This window comes from Aspergillus campestris, assembly GCF_002847485.1.
Source record: "Aspergillus campestris IBT 28561 chromosome Unknown P168scaffold_3, whole genome shotgun sequence".
Classification (NCBI taxonomy): Eukaryota; Fungi; Ascomycota; class Eurotiomycetes; order Eurotiales; family Aspergillaceae; genus Aspergillus; species Aspergillus campestris.
The window spans coordinates 1,310,384-1,324,833 of NW_020194338.1; the positions used below are offsets into that span (position 1 = coordinate 1,310,384).

Below are 14,450 nucleotides of genomic sequence, written 5' to 3' on the forward strand. Positions count from 1 at the left end.
ATAAAGATATACTGTGAGCCCGTTCAATGAAACCATATATAAAAGTCCAACCCGCCACGCCCCATTATTATCGAGCGACTAGCGGCTACACTTGACAATCAATCAATCAACTCTATTGAGTGGGTCTGTCTGTCATTCATCAATCAGTCCATCATTACCAAAGATCATACCGTAGATAGATCACTTTACAAGCTGTACTGTATGCGCGCGCCAATGTATGGGATAGATGATAGATGATAGGTAGATAGGTCTGTCGCAAATCCTCCATAGATAGATCTCGTATACGTTGAGCAAGTTATGCAGGTTTGCTTTATCTATATCTGGTTTGCTGTTTCAATTTAAGATGAAATCAACTAGATAAAATATATCCAACAACTCCCCCTCCATCCCAACTACTCCTACCTCAGCTAAGTACCCAGGTAAGTAAGTAAGTACCTACCTCAAATAGGCAATAACAGCCCAGCCCAGTGTAACCAACACAAACTTCCATCGACCTATCTATCCAGCTCTGAAAGCCACCGTGCTACGAGGGCAATCGACAAGTCCAAATCCACATCCTGGACGGAGATCAAACCTGGACACTGCCTTGGTTTGCGTTGTTGGTGGTTCTGTAGGTAGGTCGTTGATGTGGAGTTGGTGGTATTTTAGTTGGTTAATAATATACAGGAGACTTACATACAGAGTAGAGAAAGGGCTTGTTGGATTGTTAGTTGGTTCAGAGATTTGGTTTACTAGTCATCTTGACAGGTTCTGTATTGAGGCAGATTGTCTGGTCAAGCCATGTTTACTAGAGACTAACAAACATGAGCTTTCCCTTTGAGTGCTTGTCTCTTATATTTATATCTACTTGTCCCTAAGTGTAGAATGAAAATCAAACGTGTAATCACGCCAGTTCGTATAGATCCGTATATACATACATACAGTGTTAAAAAAAGGAAAGAGAATAAGAAAGAATCAATCAAGCAATACAAACGCCTAAAGTCGTCACGGGTACCGTACGCCCTGATGCACATACACACACATCCACACACGCACATATAGCACATCCTGCATCCCATCTATAACAAACTTTTATTCAAAGAAAAAGGGGGGAAAGCATGAAGAATCAACCCAGTCCTAGAAATGATCGCGTAGAGTGAAGGAGACAGATCAAGCCGACTTCTTCGACTTCTTCTGCTTCTTCTCCTCGCGGCTCTTGCTCGACTTCTTCACCTTCTCGCCATCGCCCGCATCCTGTGAAGAAGAGATTTTCTTCGACTTCTTCCTCGGCAAACCAGCAGCCGGCAGGCTCTCCTCCTCCTCCGCCTGGTGAAGCTTTCTCTTCTTCTTCTCCTCGCGGGCCGTGCGCGCCGGCTGCTGCTCAGCGTCGGATTCGTCATCACTCGAACCCAGCGTCTCAGCGGGTGCGTCTCCGCTGCCGACAGGACGGAATCGCATTTTCAGGTTGGAGGGCTGCTTGCGCGGCGGCTTGACCTGTTCGCGCGCAGCCTCCAGCACCACATCGTGGTCTGCGTCCTGGGATCGCGCAGGGATGTGGATGAGCTCTTGGACGTGGAAGCTCTTGATGTTCGTCGCGGGCGAGGGGCGGTAGGTTTGGGTCTTGGGGTCGTAGAGGGCGAGCGATTTGCCCGCTGTGTCGTCTTGGCCGGTGCTGTCGGCGGGGATGCCGTACTGAACGCCGTCGTGGGTGAGGATCGGTTCGCCTTGTAGGGCCTTGGCGAGGGAGATCTCCTTTACTTTGTGGATGGGGAGGAAGGAGGGTGCCGTGACGTGGAAGACTTGCTTGCCGCGGAGGTCGGAGAGGAGGGAGGTGGTGGTTGAGGACGGGGGAGATTGCTTTTTGACGGCCTTGAATCCGGTGGGGGGCTTGTAGGGTTGGGGTGGGAGGAAGGCGAGCTTGGAGGAGTGTCTGCAGTATAGATGTTAGGGATATACTCGAAAGTTTTGCAATGGAGACTGCAAAAGGAATAAGAGGGAGACGGACTTATCCTTGGACTGTCCGTTCGTCGCATGGTCCTGCTTCTCGTCTTCGGACGACGAAGAGTCGCTCCCGGAGCTACCTGCGCTGTCGTCTTCCGAGCTCGAATCATCTGATTCCTCCGGCTTCGTAGACTTTTTGGTTGTCTCAGGGGAGCTCGACCTGCTCGACGCGCTACTCGAGCTCTCCGGCGTAGGAGGTCTGGCGGACTTTTTGGCGGCCATGGCGTCGATCGGGGTGTCGATCGGCGGGTGGGATAAAAGTAAAAAAAAGGGTAGAAGTGACACGAATGAGGCCCAGCTAGAAGTCGAGGACCATGCGCCTGTATAGAATAGCAAGGGTGGTGTCAATCGCAAAGCGTCAAGTGGTCTGGCAAGACTCCGTTGACTTTTGGAGCGATAACCTTTTTTTTTTCCTCCGCGGAGCACGGACCACCTTGGTCTGCGGTCTACAATGTCCCCGAGCTATGCGGCCGCGACAACTGATCTTGCGCTCGGTCATTATACACTTTTCGTTTTTTTAATTTATTTTATTATTGAAGTGATGCGAGAGCAATATCAATATGTCAAGAACAGGGATTTCGATCACTAGGGGAGGCCCAAGAGTTGACCATGATTGATCTAGTACCACCATAGATTAAACCCGACCGATTCCACAGACTTACTAACACCAGTAGAGAGACTGAAAATATGAGAGGAAGAGTCAGTCCATCTCGCTCTAGAACGCTTCGTTGTCACCCCATCCCTGCTATAAGAAGATCCTCGTATCAACCACTGCAAGGCTCAGACTCCCACCCGCGGAGAAGAACGAACGAGACAGCCGGTCTGGACCTCCCCGCTCAGATAGCCGGCCTGCGGGCGGGAGAGGGGTCACAAAGCGGAGGTTTGGGACATGTCCAAAGAAAGGGCTTTTACAATGACGCGCGGATCGCGATATGCCAGGCTAGTCGCAGTTGGCAGAGACTATGCTATACCTATCCAGATTGAATCCGAACAGTGCATAGTCTGGAGTTCAGTCTGGACTCGACCGGCTCGACCAGGATTTGGGTAGAAGCGGCTTTCTGGTCGCTGCACGTCTCACAGATGACGGATGATTGTTTTTCTGTCCTAGTTCTTTCTTTCATTCCAACGGCCTGGCTAAGTGCCGTTTGCCGTTGCCATGTGATTGAAGGGGCAGACTAAATAATGTACTCCGTAGGTAGGTAGGAAATGTGGGGAGGGGAAGAAGAAAGAAAGACGGTGTTATTGTCCGTTCAAATCTCCGCACGGAAAAGACGAGTCCACCTGCACGATGTATGGCCAACGTCGACGATTCTGACTCACAGGGATCAGTCAGCCTTGTCCGGTCGGTCGTATAGCCGACCAGGTAGGGATGGACTCGAGATCTGTCCGGGATACATCGAACCGACGACGGGAAAATTCGCGCTTCAGTCGGAATAACGGTCGGAAGGTGGAAATGTTGCCTAGGCAAAGAAGATGCTACGAAGAACAAACGGAGACCGGATCCTCGAGAAATGGACAGAAGAAGAAAAAGAAGAGAAAGGAGGGAGTATTCTGGAGATCCCCTCGTGAAGAGTTGCCTTCACGACACCAAGAAGTGGATCGAGGATCCTCCGTCGTTGTCGTAGTACTCTCAGTAATCAGTATAGTATAGTACTTCGTATACCAAATGTTCTGAGTGGAGGTAATTCTCACGATGGAAAACGCCGGCAAATGAACGGAGAAAGTCGCCACGTGGAGACGGATTGGTAACGACCGGGATGTCTGGCGGCTCATTGGGTCCAGGGGAGAAACCGAGTGGAATCAATTTGACGATTATTGGTCGTCCGGTCGGAGGGGACCGTCGGTGGTCTTCAGCTGCTCTCCGTCGTGTGGAGTAGACGAGGTGGGCAGACTGTCGCCTGCCGAGTTTCCATCCTCAGTAGTCCTCCGCTCCGTACACCGGTTACCGTATCCAATCCGGAGTACGGAGTACAGGGATGTCAGGAGGATGACCTCAGATTGACATCAGCTAGAAGGAGAAGGATGGATGATTGGTAGAAGTGAGGAAGAAAAAAGAAACAAAGGAGGAAGTGTTTCGCAGGAGAGAAAGTGGACGGATTGGATTGGATGGAGAAAATCGGAGAGAAGCAGAGGTGTAACATGGACAGGCATGTTGGACGGAGATTATGCTGGATCAGATTGGGAGGTGAAGATGCGATTGTTCCCTGGATCCTGGTTCATCGTGACGTTACTATATTGTACTATCTTTTATGTTGTATATGTATATTACTTATCTACTCTGTATGTTATATTAGAGATGTGGTATTATGTGGTAAAATGATATATCTCCACCCGTCCGCGAGCGGTTTAAACGAAGTGTCTCGAACCCCATCTGATCAGGAGAATGTACCCGCGTGGCTTTAGATTGGGCTGGGGCTCCAAGACTTTTTAGTCGGATCCACCGATCCCAAGAAAAAGGAAAAAGACCGAGACGAAAGTGGAATTGGACTTGCCGTCTCTCCGAGTTGCGAGACAAATGGGAGACGGGGGATTGGTGATTCTGGATCGGAGAAGAGAAGGACTATTGAAGTCAATTACGCCTCATTGTATGTATTGATTCTGTGAATGATAAAAAAGAAGCAGAATGATCCTAAAGAAAGGAAGAAATGGAATCCAAAGAAGAAAAGAAGAATCGAAGAAAAAAGAAGAAAAAGATCGGCACATGTGACAAACAGACGGGTTGACTAACGGGTCTCTTACTGGGTTGGGATTCGGTATGGATCGTCACAATACCGCATTGTATTCTATTACATTATACTCCGTCGTATATAGTACGATATACCGCGATATATAATGTAGGTAAGATAATACAATATATGTTCATATTCTATCTAGAATCCTTGCGTGATTATTTCATTCTGTGTGAATGTGGCTCCCTATTGATGGAGATGTAAGGAATGCGGATAGACCGGATCGACTTAGACTTCTTCCATCATTCGATCAACCTTCCATGGTCAAACCCAGAATACGATACCGTATGTATACAGAAAGAATGCCCAATCTTACCATACCTCCATTGGGCTGACCATACACTAGGCGATCGAGACTCGTAACGGGGATAATACGAACTCGGGAACATCCTAAACCAGGGTCGTATCTTTCTGTCTGTCTTTCTCTCTTCTCCATGCTATACTATTATATACTCCTTCACTTCTCCCTTTTCTTCTTCTTCTTTCCTGCTTCCCCCCCCCCTTCCTCTCTCCCCCCGCGGTCTGTCTGCAAGCTGGCCTTTGCAGTACTTTCTCTCTTCCTCATCCTCACTCACTTGGGCTTCATCTTTATGATCCCTTTTCCTGAGTGATCACTCTCTACATTCTCCCTCTTCTTCTCCGGTGCTTTCTTCACATCCTGAGAAGTCTCCGGCCCTGCGTCTACTCCTCTCGCGAAAGCATGTATAGCAATAATGGTTTAATATGGTCGCTGGATGCTGCTAGACGCTAATCTCCGGATATGGATTTCATTGTGAGTCCCTTCCAATTCGCTTCCTGTCGAATTCTTTTCTTTCCCTCATTGGTTCCCATCGCATGGATGAAATGGCCTGCATTCGATGCGCCCACTCCTGAACCACTCCCCATGACCTGGGTTGTCCGTTCGACCCTGCATCATGCAGGTCAAATGTCGCCATGCGATGCGCAATCCATTCGTTGGAGATCCATCTCACTGACCACCCTCTCTCTCCCACCAGCTCTCTTTGACGCATTTCTGCGAGGTCCATGGTCCCACCTCGATCATCTGCTCGCAGGTCCTCCCCTTCTCCTGCACCCAATGTCACCCCGACAAATCCGATTTCTCCCCCGATGATACACCGGCCACGTCCCACGACACTGCTTCCTTCCACGGTCCATCGAACCTCCCCAATGGGAAGAACACGGCCCCGACGAGGCCCTCCGACCGTCCCGCCGACCTGAGCCATCCGTGTCCCAAAATCGAAGACCACCCCTACTTCGTCAGAGCCCAGTCCAACCCCCTGGACAATACCACCCGATCGGGTCCCCTCAGTGGCGCCGACGGCGACACCTGCGCCAGTTGTAGCTTGACCTTGCCCGAGGATGTGAGCAAGCAACTGCCCCCGGGGGCCCCGGGTACCGCCAAGGGGGATGGCAAGGGGAGGAACGGTAGTCCCGTCTTGCGCTCCCGCGAGGTCGTCTACTCCTGTGGCGCCAACCATCACGCTGACGTCGACGACACTGCGCGCGATCCGCACGCGCACCCTTCCTTGCCCGATTCCGTCCATTCCTCCTCGGTGGCGTCCGATGCCTCGTGTCACACCCATATCCTCACCTACCTGTCCCTCCGCGGGCCCCCGAACCCCGCCGACTACGCGCTGCTGCGTCGCTCCTCCATCCGCACGCTCAGCTGCGAGTTGCTCCCGCGCGGTCTCTCGTCCGGACCGCTCTGTTTCGGCGACTCGACCGCCGGCTACACCGTCGCCTACATCTTCCGTCTCCCGGACCCCATGGCGCGCGGCAAACGGCGCAGCTATGCCTTGGTCGCCTTGGCCGGCAAAGACGCAGGCCGCGCGTTTCGCGCCTGCCCCGTCATCTGGCGCGCCTTCGGTCGCATCGCCACCGGCATCGTCCACTCCGCCGAGCGATTCCAGGAGGCCGAGAAGACTCGCGAGGAGCAGAATACGAGCCCCAATCGACCGGGGAACCGGCCCTACACCCCTGTGTCCTCCTTCCTCACCGGACGCGCCCTCGACCCCGTCGGCCAGGCCCGTCGACCGGGCCAGGTGCGGGCCCGCAATCTCTCCGAGATCGTCGGCAACCCCTCCATCTTCGCCGAAATCCATGCGCATTTCGTCGCCCTCCTGCAACAGCTGGGCAACATGTTTGGCGCCGTCCCCGTTTCCGAAGAACGCTTCGTCTGCAGTACGGTGCAGGAAGCGGGCGGCAGTGCGTCCCGCCGGGGGTCATTGCTACCCGGCGACAAGGAGCAGTCGACGGACGGCGACCTGGGGATGTCCGGTTTAGAAATCTCCTCCGGACCCAAGCCTATTCCCATTGCGCCCCGCCGTCCGGTCATTGCCTAGTATTCTCTCATGAAACCCCTCCCGATGAATCCTCCAGTTCGGCCACAACCGCACCATCGACCGTCCTTTGAGGCGTCGGACGGATCTTTTGACCATGTGATACGATACCTCTGAGTATTCACGCACCCATTCGCATAGCTAGGCTAGGCCTTATTCTTTCCTCTTGCATTTGTCTTACCTTTTTTTCCCCTTTTTGACCTGTTTCGCAACACGGATATAGACTGGCGCCATCAGATAGGAAGTGGAGTTCGGGGGACTTTACATTATTCTTCCTTTGCATTTACTTGTGCTTCTTTTTCCCTTTCTGCAAAGCGAGGGTGGTCAATTTTACGCGCCTAATCCTTCTGTCTCTCCAACATGAGGAGTTACATTAACACACTTAATTACACGTGTGTCTATTATCTAATAATCTTACCATTCCATCCCGATCGTCCTCCCTCTCCTTGCATTGATGGATAAATGGCGCAAGGCAGGAGTATAGCCAATCTACAGCTGGGTTACTGCAGTTACCTACCTACCTTACCTGGGTACAACTAAATGGCTCATACCTGCCTCCCGCTCTTCGTTACTTTCCTCCCTTATGTGTACCTGTTTCCCCTACGAAATATATCAATCACGCGCGACCTTCCTTGACTAAATGACGGGGACGATCATTAGATGTGTTGGTGGCTAACTTCTCGGTGCGGGATGTGGACACGGACACGGACATGGACACGGACACGGACATGGATGGATCTGAATATGTGGTGACGTATTGGATGTATAATTAGTTAGTTGTATTATAGATATGGTTTCGTATCGTTTCTTACTTACATGCATCAAGATTGGTCTTCTTTTAATTGTATTTTTGTTTGGGTCTTCTGCATTTTATTATCTTAGTAGTGGTGTGGAAGGAGGGAGGGAAGTCGGGTAGGTAGTGAAGGGGTCAATGACTATATACTGATCATCATCATCGTCATTGTTATTTGTAGTGGTGTTTCCACCTTGTCTGTAGTCTATTTATATTTTAGTTTTTTTATCTTCTACTATCTCGTTTGATTTTCTGGTAGTCTTGTCTTGTCTTTGAGAAAGGGTTAGTACTATCTCTCACATGTGGTGTTAAAAGAGTAAATAGCTAGGGTTCTAAGAAATTTGAAGAGTCATGAGAAACAATAATCAGCATGATATTATATACCATTGGTATGTTGCACATTAAATGACAAGAAGATGAAGAAGAAGAAGAAGAAGAAGAAGAAGAAGAAGAAGAAGTAAAAATAGATAGACAATATGTGAAAATGAAAGTAAAAAAGCAGTAATAGATAATTCAACGCAACCAAACTACCGTAGGTACCTCCCAGTGAATATAGAATACCTGACCAGCCAGCCAACAACATCAATGAACTAACAAACATATAACCCTAACATATTGGACAACAAGAAGAGAAAGAAAGAAATGGAAAGACAGCTTCGTCAAACATGTAGCCTAGCAAATTTGAAATAATCACCGCCCCGTGATATAGTCCCTGTTTTCGATCGTCACGCTCTTGGTCTTATGGTTGACCTTGTAGACGCCGATCAGACGGGATGCGAGTTCGAACTGATTGTAGTTAGTATTAGAACAGCTCTAGAGAGAGATAGGAAAGAGAACGAGGAAACATACCATGTTATTTCTCAAAGAGATGACAATAAACTGAGCGTTCTTGGTCCTCTCCTTGATATACGACGCGACAATGCTCACGTTACGGAAATCCAACGCGGCATCAATCTCGTCCATCACGTACAGCGGTGTCGGCTTGTAGTGATGCAGGGCGAAGACCAGCGCCAGACTGGACAGCGTCTTCTCACCACCGGACAGATTGCCAATGTTCTTCCAGCTCTTCTTCGGTGGCATGACCGAGAATAGGATGCCCTCGGAAAAGGGGTCCAGCGAGTCCACGAGCTCCAGCTCCGCATTACCGCCCATCGTGATCATTTGGTACATTTCCTTCAGGCGTAGCGAGATGATGCCGAAGCCTTCCATGAAGCCGTTGAGTCGCGCGGACCGCAGACCGTCGAGGCGGGATTTGGCGCTGTCGCGCGAGGCCAGGGCCGTGGCGAGATCTGCTGAGCGCGCTTCGTGTTCGGCTGTTCGACGGCGGTAGTCTTCGATGACGGACAGATCGACGGAGGAGTTTTGGCTCTTCTCTTCCAGCGCGGCGATGACTGCTTTCAGGGACTCCTTGTTCATCTCGGACAGTTCGTCCTTGGTGTACATCTGGAGCTCCACGGGCTGCTGGTCATCAGTGAAATCGCTGATGTTTTGCAAGGTCAGCTTAGACAGCTTCTCCTCCCAGTATCGTCGGCGCTTCTCGTTCTCGGATAAGGCCTTCTGGTTCTCTTCGAGTTTGTTGCGCATCTCAATCTCCGTGGCGCGCGTCTCGTTGAGTTCGGAAACCTTGCCGTCCAGCTCACTCTTTAGAGACTTGAGCTCTCCCTTCTTAGATTCAAGGGCTTCTTCGGATTCCTCCACTTTCTGCTTCCACCCGGACGCATCGTCAGCCTGATGCTCAACGTCGTGGTTCAGCTTCTCAAGTTCGCGGGCAATATGCTCAAGCTCCTTCTCAGCATCGTTGCGTGCGTTCTGGTGCTTGGTGATTTGCTTCTCATTCTTGGACTTGCCGACCTCGGCATTGGAGATCTCGTCGGCCAAAAGTCCGATTTGCTCCTTGAGACCGTCGACCTTGGCCTTTTGGCTCCGGAGTCTCACACCGCCAACCTCCATGATCTTGTTCTGCAGCGTTTGGATCTCTTCTTCGATCCCACCCCTCTGCTCACGGAGTGCTTCAATCTCCTCCTCTAGCGAAGAGATTTGGCGCTCGAGATTCGCGGCTTGGCTGGCGTCGGTCTTGGATGGCTTGTGGGCAGCGCTCAATTCAGTAATCCGCCGTTGAGTATCCGCAAGACTGCGATTGGTGCTGTCGATCTCGATCATAATCTTCTGGATCTTGGTTTCGATACGAGGGATCTCCTCGGACTTTTCTCTCATCGCGGTCTCGATGTGCCGTTGCTTTTCCTGGAAGGCTTGGAATTTCCGTTCCATATCTTCCAGATCCCCCTCAATGCTGGTCACTTGTTCTCTACTGACGTCTGCCACTTGCTTGGATGACATGGCGCCACGAGCAACGCGCGTACCACCACCACTCATGGTACCCGATGTATCAATGAGCTGTCCGTCCAATGTGACCACTCTCCACCGTCGAGCACCGTAGGCGATGCGGTTGGCTTGCTCCAGATCCTTTGCGACCAATGTGTTCTGCATCACGCTATAGAAGGCCGGGGCAAATTTGGGGTCCTTGGGCTTGACCAGATCGAACAATCGAGGAACACTCTCAGGCGTAAAGACCGAAGACATATCTCGACGAGGCAAGCGGTCCAAGAGAATGAAGTTGGCGCGCCCAAGGTTATTCTTCCGCAGATAATCAATGCAGTGCTGGCCGACCTCAACCGTGTCGACCACCATGTTTTCAAGTGCAGGGCAGGCAGTCGAGATTGCAACATCGTATTGCTCGTCAATCGTGCCGAGGTTTCCAAGTCGTCCATGGAACCCTTCGATACGACCCGACTCCTTGAGACGCAACAGACCCGAGAGCACGCTGCCACGATTTTGGGTACTCGCAAGACTAGCCCTCGCTTCCTCGGCTCGTTGTCTGGCGGTGGAGACATGCGAGCGGACTTCAGGCTCTCTGTGCGAGTACTTCTTGAGATCGCTCCGGAGCTTCGCCAGTTCCTCTTCGAGAGTAGACTTTTGCGCTCTTCGTTCATCAAGGTCGGCTTCCTTGGTCGCGAGCGTCTCCTCAATTGACCCCACCTTTGCCTGCGCTTCTTCGAGCAAGACAGTGCCGGCGTTGCTCCTCTCACGGAGGATGTCGAGTTCACTTTGGGCCACCGCGACTGCGGAAAGTTTCTTGTTGATCTTCTCATCCCACGGCTCCAGAGATCTTTGTTTGGTGGTGATCTTATCAGAGAGACCCTGTGTCTTGCCCTTGAGGCCCTCCCGGATAGTGGCCAGTTCTGCCTCTTCGGTAGCCATCTCCGCTTCGAACTGCTCAGTCTCCTTTGTCTTTTTCTCAATGTCGCTCATGTGCTTGTCCACCAAACTTTGACACTCCGAAGCCGCCAGCCGAGTAGTATTCATAGATTTCTCCAGCTTTTTCTGCTTGCCCACCAGGAACTTCTTCTTTTCTTCGAACTTGACGGTTTCTTTGTCGTACTTGGACATTTCCTTGGACAGGGCCTGCATCTCCTTCTCCATGCTCTCGTACTCGCGCATGCCGCGCTTGTACGCCTTCTCGAGCTGCTTAATTCCAGACTCGTTGCCTTCGTGCTTCTCAAGCTCGAGGTTCAGCAGCTCCTGCATCTGGAGGATGGCCTCTTCCGTGACGCGCAGGTTGTCGGAGCACTCGTCGATGTAGATCTGATACAGCGCAGACTGTTTCTGGGTCAGTTCATTCTCATCGCGGATGTAAGACAGCGCCTTGTCCTTCTTGTCTTCCAGGGCGGTCTTTTCTTTCTCGACATGCTGAACACGGTTGTTCTTTTCAACACAGACATCGTTGAGCGTCTCGAGCTCCGCAGCCGCTTCGTCGATAGGCGTCTTGTACTGCGACGTCCCGATAATATCCTCCAAGTACTCCAAGAGTCCATCTTCGTGCTCATTGCTTGCCTTGGCCTTCATCTGAGCGATCGACTCCACTTCACCTTGCAGAATCAGAAACCGTTTGTGATCCAGGTCGATACCCCGCGCGCGGAGCAGCGTCGTCACGGCCGTGAAGTTCGTTTCCTTGCGGTTCATGTAATATTTGCTCGTGTTGTTTTTAAATGCTCGTCGAGAGACAATCAGTTGGGAATCTGGGACTTCTTCGTGCGTGCCGTCGGGGAGATCCATGACCTCCCGGAAATCAACCGCCACCTCGCAGAAGGGAAGGTTGGGGAAATCAGCCGAGTTGTGGATTAGAGCGGAAATCTTGCCTTGTCGCATCTTGCTGGCGCGGAAACCGAACACGAACAGCAACGCATCGATCACGTTCGACTTTCCCGATCCGTTCGGGCCGACAACGGAGGAGAACGAGGCGTGGAAGGGTCCGACAATCTGTTCCCCTGCATAACTCTTGAAATTTGTCAGGACCAAGGTCGTAATGATTAAGCGACTCTTGGGGGGCGCCGGCTCCTCGGGCTGCGTCGGGGCAGTTAGGTTCCGCGATTTGAGCATGATATCCATGGGTTTGTCGAGCACGGTCGTATTCGGATTGATGATCGAGATCGGTTTCGGGTCTTCGGCGGGCTTCGACGGCGTCTGGCTGTTAACGGCGGACTCGGTGATATCAGCAAGCGGGGGCACGCTGTTTCGCTGCGACGGCGACGGCGACTGGGGATGCGGCGAAACTGAAGGCTCTGGAGTTGGGAGTGAGGATTTGTCCGGGTGCGAAGGAGCCACGGTCCTTGCGGGGATGTGCCATACTGTTTCTTTTTGCCGCAGCATTTTCTGAAGGGGAATCCGGTTCTCCCATCACCGTATCGCCTTCCTCATCGATGTCGCCCACTTGCGACTCTTCCTCCGATTGTTCTGGGGTCTCTGACATTCGGGGTTTTCGTGCAGTGTGGGCGGTGCTCGGGGTGGGGATCTCCGAGGTCGCTCGCCGTGAGGATCTCCTTCCTGCATTAGCTTTCTTTGGGACGGGGGTATATTCTTCTTCGGTATCGTCGTCATCATCGTCGTCGTCGTCGTTGGTGTGGGATGCGGTGGGGGTGACATTTCCGGAATCCTCCTCGTCGGAGGTCGTCTCCTCCATCACATAGCTTCTGCGCGGGACAGAGCGCCGGGATGGCCGGCCTTTGGCGGTAGATGACATTATGCTGTTGTGGTAATAAGACTGGGAAGTAAGGGAGTCATGAAGGCGAGGATGTCAAAGAGAGCGAATCTGGTTGAGTCCGAGAGTGGGAGAAGTTGTTTACATTCGCCCGATCGGGAAAGGTGGGATTTCTGCCACAAACAAATGCCCGCTTCACTCACCGCCTTCTTTATCTATCTCAATACGGTATTATTGACGGTCGAATAATATCATCATATCTACTTCTTTGCTGCTACTGATCTCAACAAGATTCCCCAGGATAGGAGCACTGCTGTACGCCAAGATGGTCCCCTGGGATGATTTCGATAGTATCTTCTCCTTCAACCGGAATTTTTCGTACGATGTCAAGGTCGTTGATCAGATCCTCTCCAACCGGCGTGCGCTGGAAAACCGACTGTTCGCCGATCGACTGCTGGGATTGCTTCAAGTCAAAGCAGGTATCACTCTCTGGCAGGTCCTGATGCAAAGTACTATGGCTGATCCTTATGCGTCGATCTAGTAACGAAGCTATACCCTCCCAAGTCCAACGACGACCTTCGTTCCCTTGTCGGCCACATCGTGTCTTCCGAGCTGGATATCCACCACAAGCAAGCATTGATTTACTACATCCTGAAAGACTGTCGCGCAGCTGGTGAGGCCGCTTCGCAGTTTGCGCGACGCTGCTTCCTGCCTGAGAAGTACCGACTGTTCATCGAGGGACTCTGGAACCTGGACCGGCTAGAATTCAAGGTTTGTCCCTCCTTTGCACCCTATGGCGGAGATTGTCACTTGGTTAACTCTATGCGACTCTAGAGAGCTGTCGAATATCTGACGGAGCCGTCGATTATCCCTACCTTCCCCGACGAGATCCTCTACGTCCTCAGCCACCCACATCTTCCCAAACATGACGACAGCCTCGCCATGGCTTACTACCTCACTGTCGCCCCGCCGCTAGCATCCGAGAAGGTTCAGCAAACATTTTTCGATACTCTTTGTCGCGCAAGTATAACGGAGGCCTTTTACTTTACGCGGAACCACGACGATGCGCTCCGTCAAGCCTATCTTACACAACTCATCGAGTTTGTCCTTACGACGCAAGCCGGTGCGCAGCGAAGTCAGCATGCGATGGAGCTTATCGGCCTCCCGTTTGACACTCAGGAAGAGGAGTGGTTTGAGGAAGCCCTGCTCCACGGAAAGGTTAAAGCGCTACATGGGGCCAAAGACACGGTCATTATGCGCCGTCTGGCGACAGGGAAACTGCAGGGACAGGCCGGAGAATTGGAATCTTTGAGTGGGAAGAAGATCGATGGATTGAACTGGGATGTTCTCCGGCAGAGCATGAAACACTCTCAGGTCACATCGCTGTCCGGTAGTGACTGAAGCTTTTTACTCTGCGGGATGCTCGAATGTTACGGTTTCAACTATTATGAAAAACGGCTTAGGAGAACAGGAGTTATTTTTTGTCGATTAGAATCATATTCGCATGCATTTACATTAATAGAAGAAGCAGCAGCTTTTATCTCATCCCATCTTCTATGTTGCTGTATATGCAG

The 14,450-nt window shown here is 51.6% G+C and overlaps 4 protein-coding genes across 4 annotated transcripts; 2 read left to right on the top strand and 2 right to left on the bottom strand.

Moving 5' to 3' along the window:
* Positions 1–1,149: 1,149 nt before the first annotated feature.
* Positions 1,150–2,202, bottom strand: P168DRAFT_280007 (DNA-directed RNA polymerase I subunit RPA34; the record flags this gene model as incomplete). The annotated part of the gene is made up of 2 exons (XM_024835841.1): positions 1,150–1,909; positions 1,985–2,202. 2 exons carry the CDS (start codon positions 2,200–2,202, stop codon positions 1,150–1,152), a joined length of 978 nt encoding a protein of 325 aa, XP_024695190.1.
* Positions 2,203–5,623: 3,421 nt separating this feature from the next.
* On the top strand, positions 5,624–7,051 carry P168DRAFT_316595 (folliculin domain-containing protein; the record flags this gene model as incomplete). The annotated part of the gene is made up of 2 exons (XM_024840029.1): positions 5,624–5,629; positions 5,705–7,051. The coding sequence occupies 2 exons, from the start codon at positions 5,624–5,626 to the stop codon at positions 7,049–7,051; spliced, it is 1,353 nt and encodes a 450-aa protein (XP_024695191.1).
* Positions 7,052–8,219: 1,168 nt separating this feature from the next.
* smc4 (condensin subunit SMC4) lies at positions 8,220–12,958 on the bottom strand. The gene is made up of 3 exons (XM_024839306.1): positions 12,528–12,958; positions 8,691–12,460; positions 8,220–8,627 (listed from the first exon to the last, which is right to left on the bottom strand). The coding sequence occupies exons 1-3, from the start codon at positions 12,916–12,918 to the stop codon at positions 8,532–8,534; spliced, it is 4,257 nt and encodes a 1,418-aa protein (XP_024695192.1). The 5' UTR covers positions 12,919–12,958; the 3' UTR covers positions 8,220–8,531.
* Positions 12,959–13,153: 195 nt separating this feature from the next.
* P168DRAFT_265260 (ELYS family protein) lies at positions 13,154–14,396 on the top strand. Its single transcript, XM_024834901.1, has 3 exons — positions 13,154–13,355; positions 13,418–13,647; positions 13,711–14,396. Exons 1-3 carry the CDS (start codon positions 13,202–13,204, stop codon positions 14,275–14,277), a joined length of 951 nt encoding a protein of 316 aa, XP_024695193.1. The 5' UTR covers positions 13,154–13,201; the 3' UTR covers positions 14,278–14,396.
* The last annotated feature ends 54 nt before the right edge of the window (positions 14,397–14,450 follow it).

Excerpts from the sequence above, each read along its gene's own strand:
- smc4 (XM_024839306.1), bottom strand. The coding sequence starts at position 12,918 with ATGTCATCTACCGCCAAAGGCCGGCCATCCCGGCGCTCTGTCCCGCGC. Across the intron at positions 12,461-12,527 it reads TGCTGCGGCAAAAAGAAACA|AGCCTTCAGTTTCGCCGCAT; the intron begins GTATGGCACATC and ends TCCCAACTCCAG. Across the intron at positions 8,628-8,690 it reads TCTCTTTGAGAAATAACATG|TTCGAACTCGCATCCCGTCT; the intron begins GTATGTTTCCTC and ends AACTACAATCAG.
- P168DRAFT_265260 (XM_024834901.1), top strand. The coding sequence starts at position 13,202 with ATGGTCCCCTGGGATGATTTCGATAGTATCTTCTCCTTCAACCGGAAT. Across the intron at positions 13,356-13,417 it reads ATTGCTTCAAGTCAAAGCAG|TAACGAAGCTATACCCTCCC; the intron begins GTATCACTCTCT and ends GCGTCGATCTAG. Across the intron at positions 13,648-13,710 it reads TGGACCGGCTAGAATTCAAG|AGAGCTGTCGAATATCTGAC; the intron begins GTTTGTCCCTCC and ends ATGCGACTCTAG.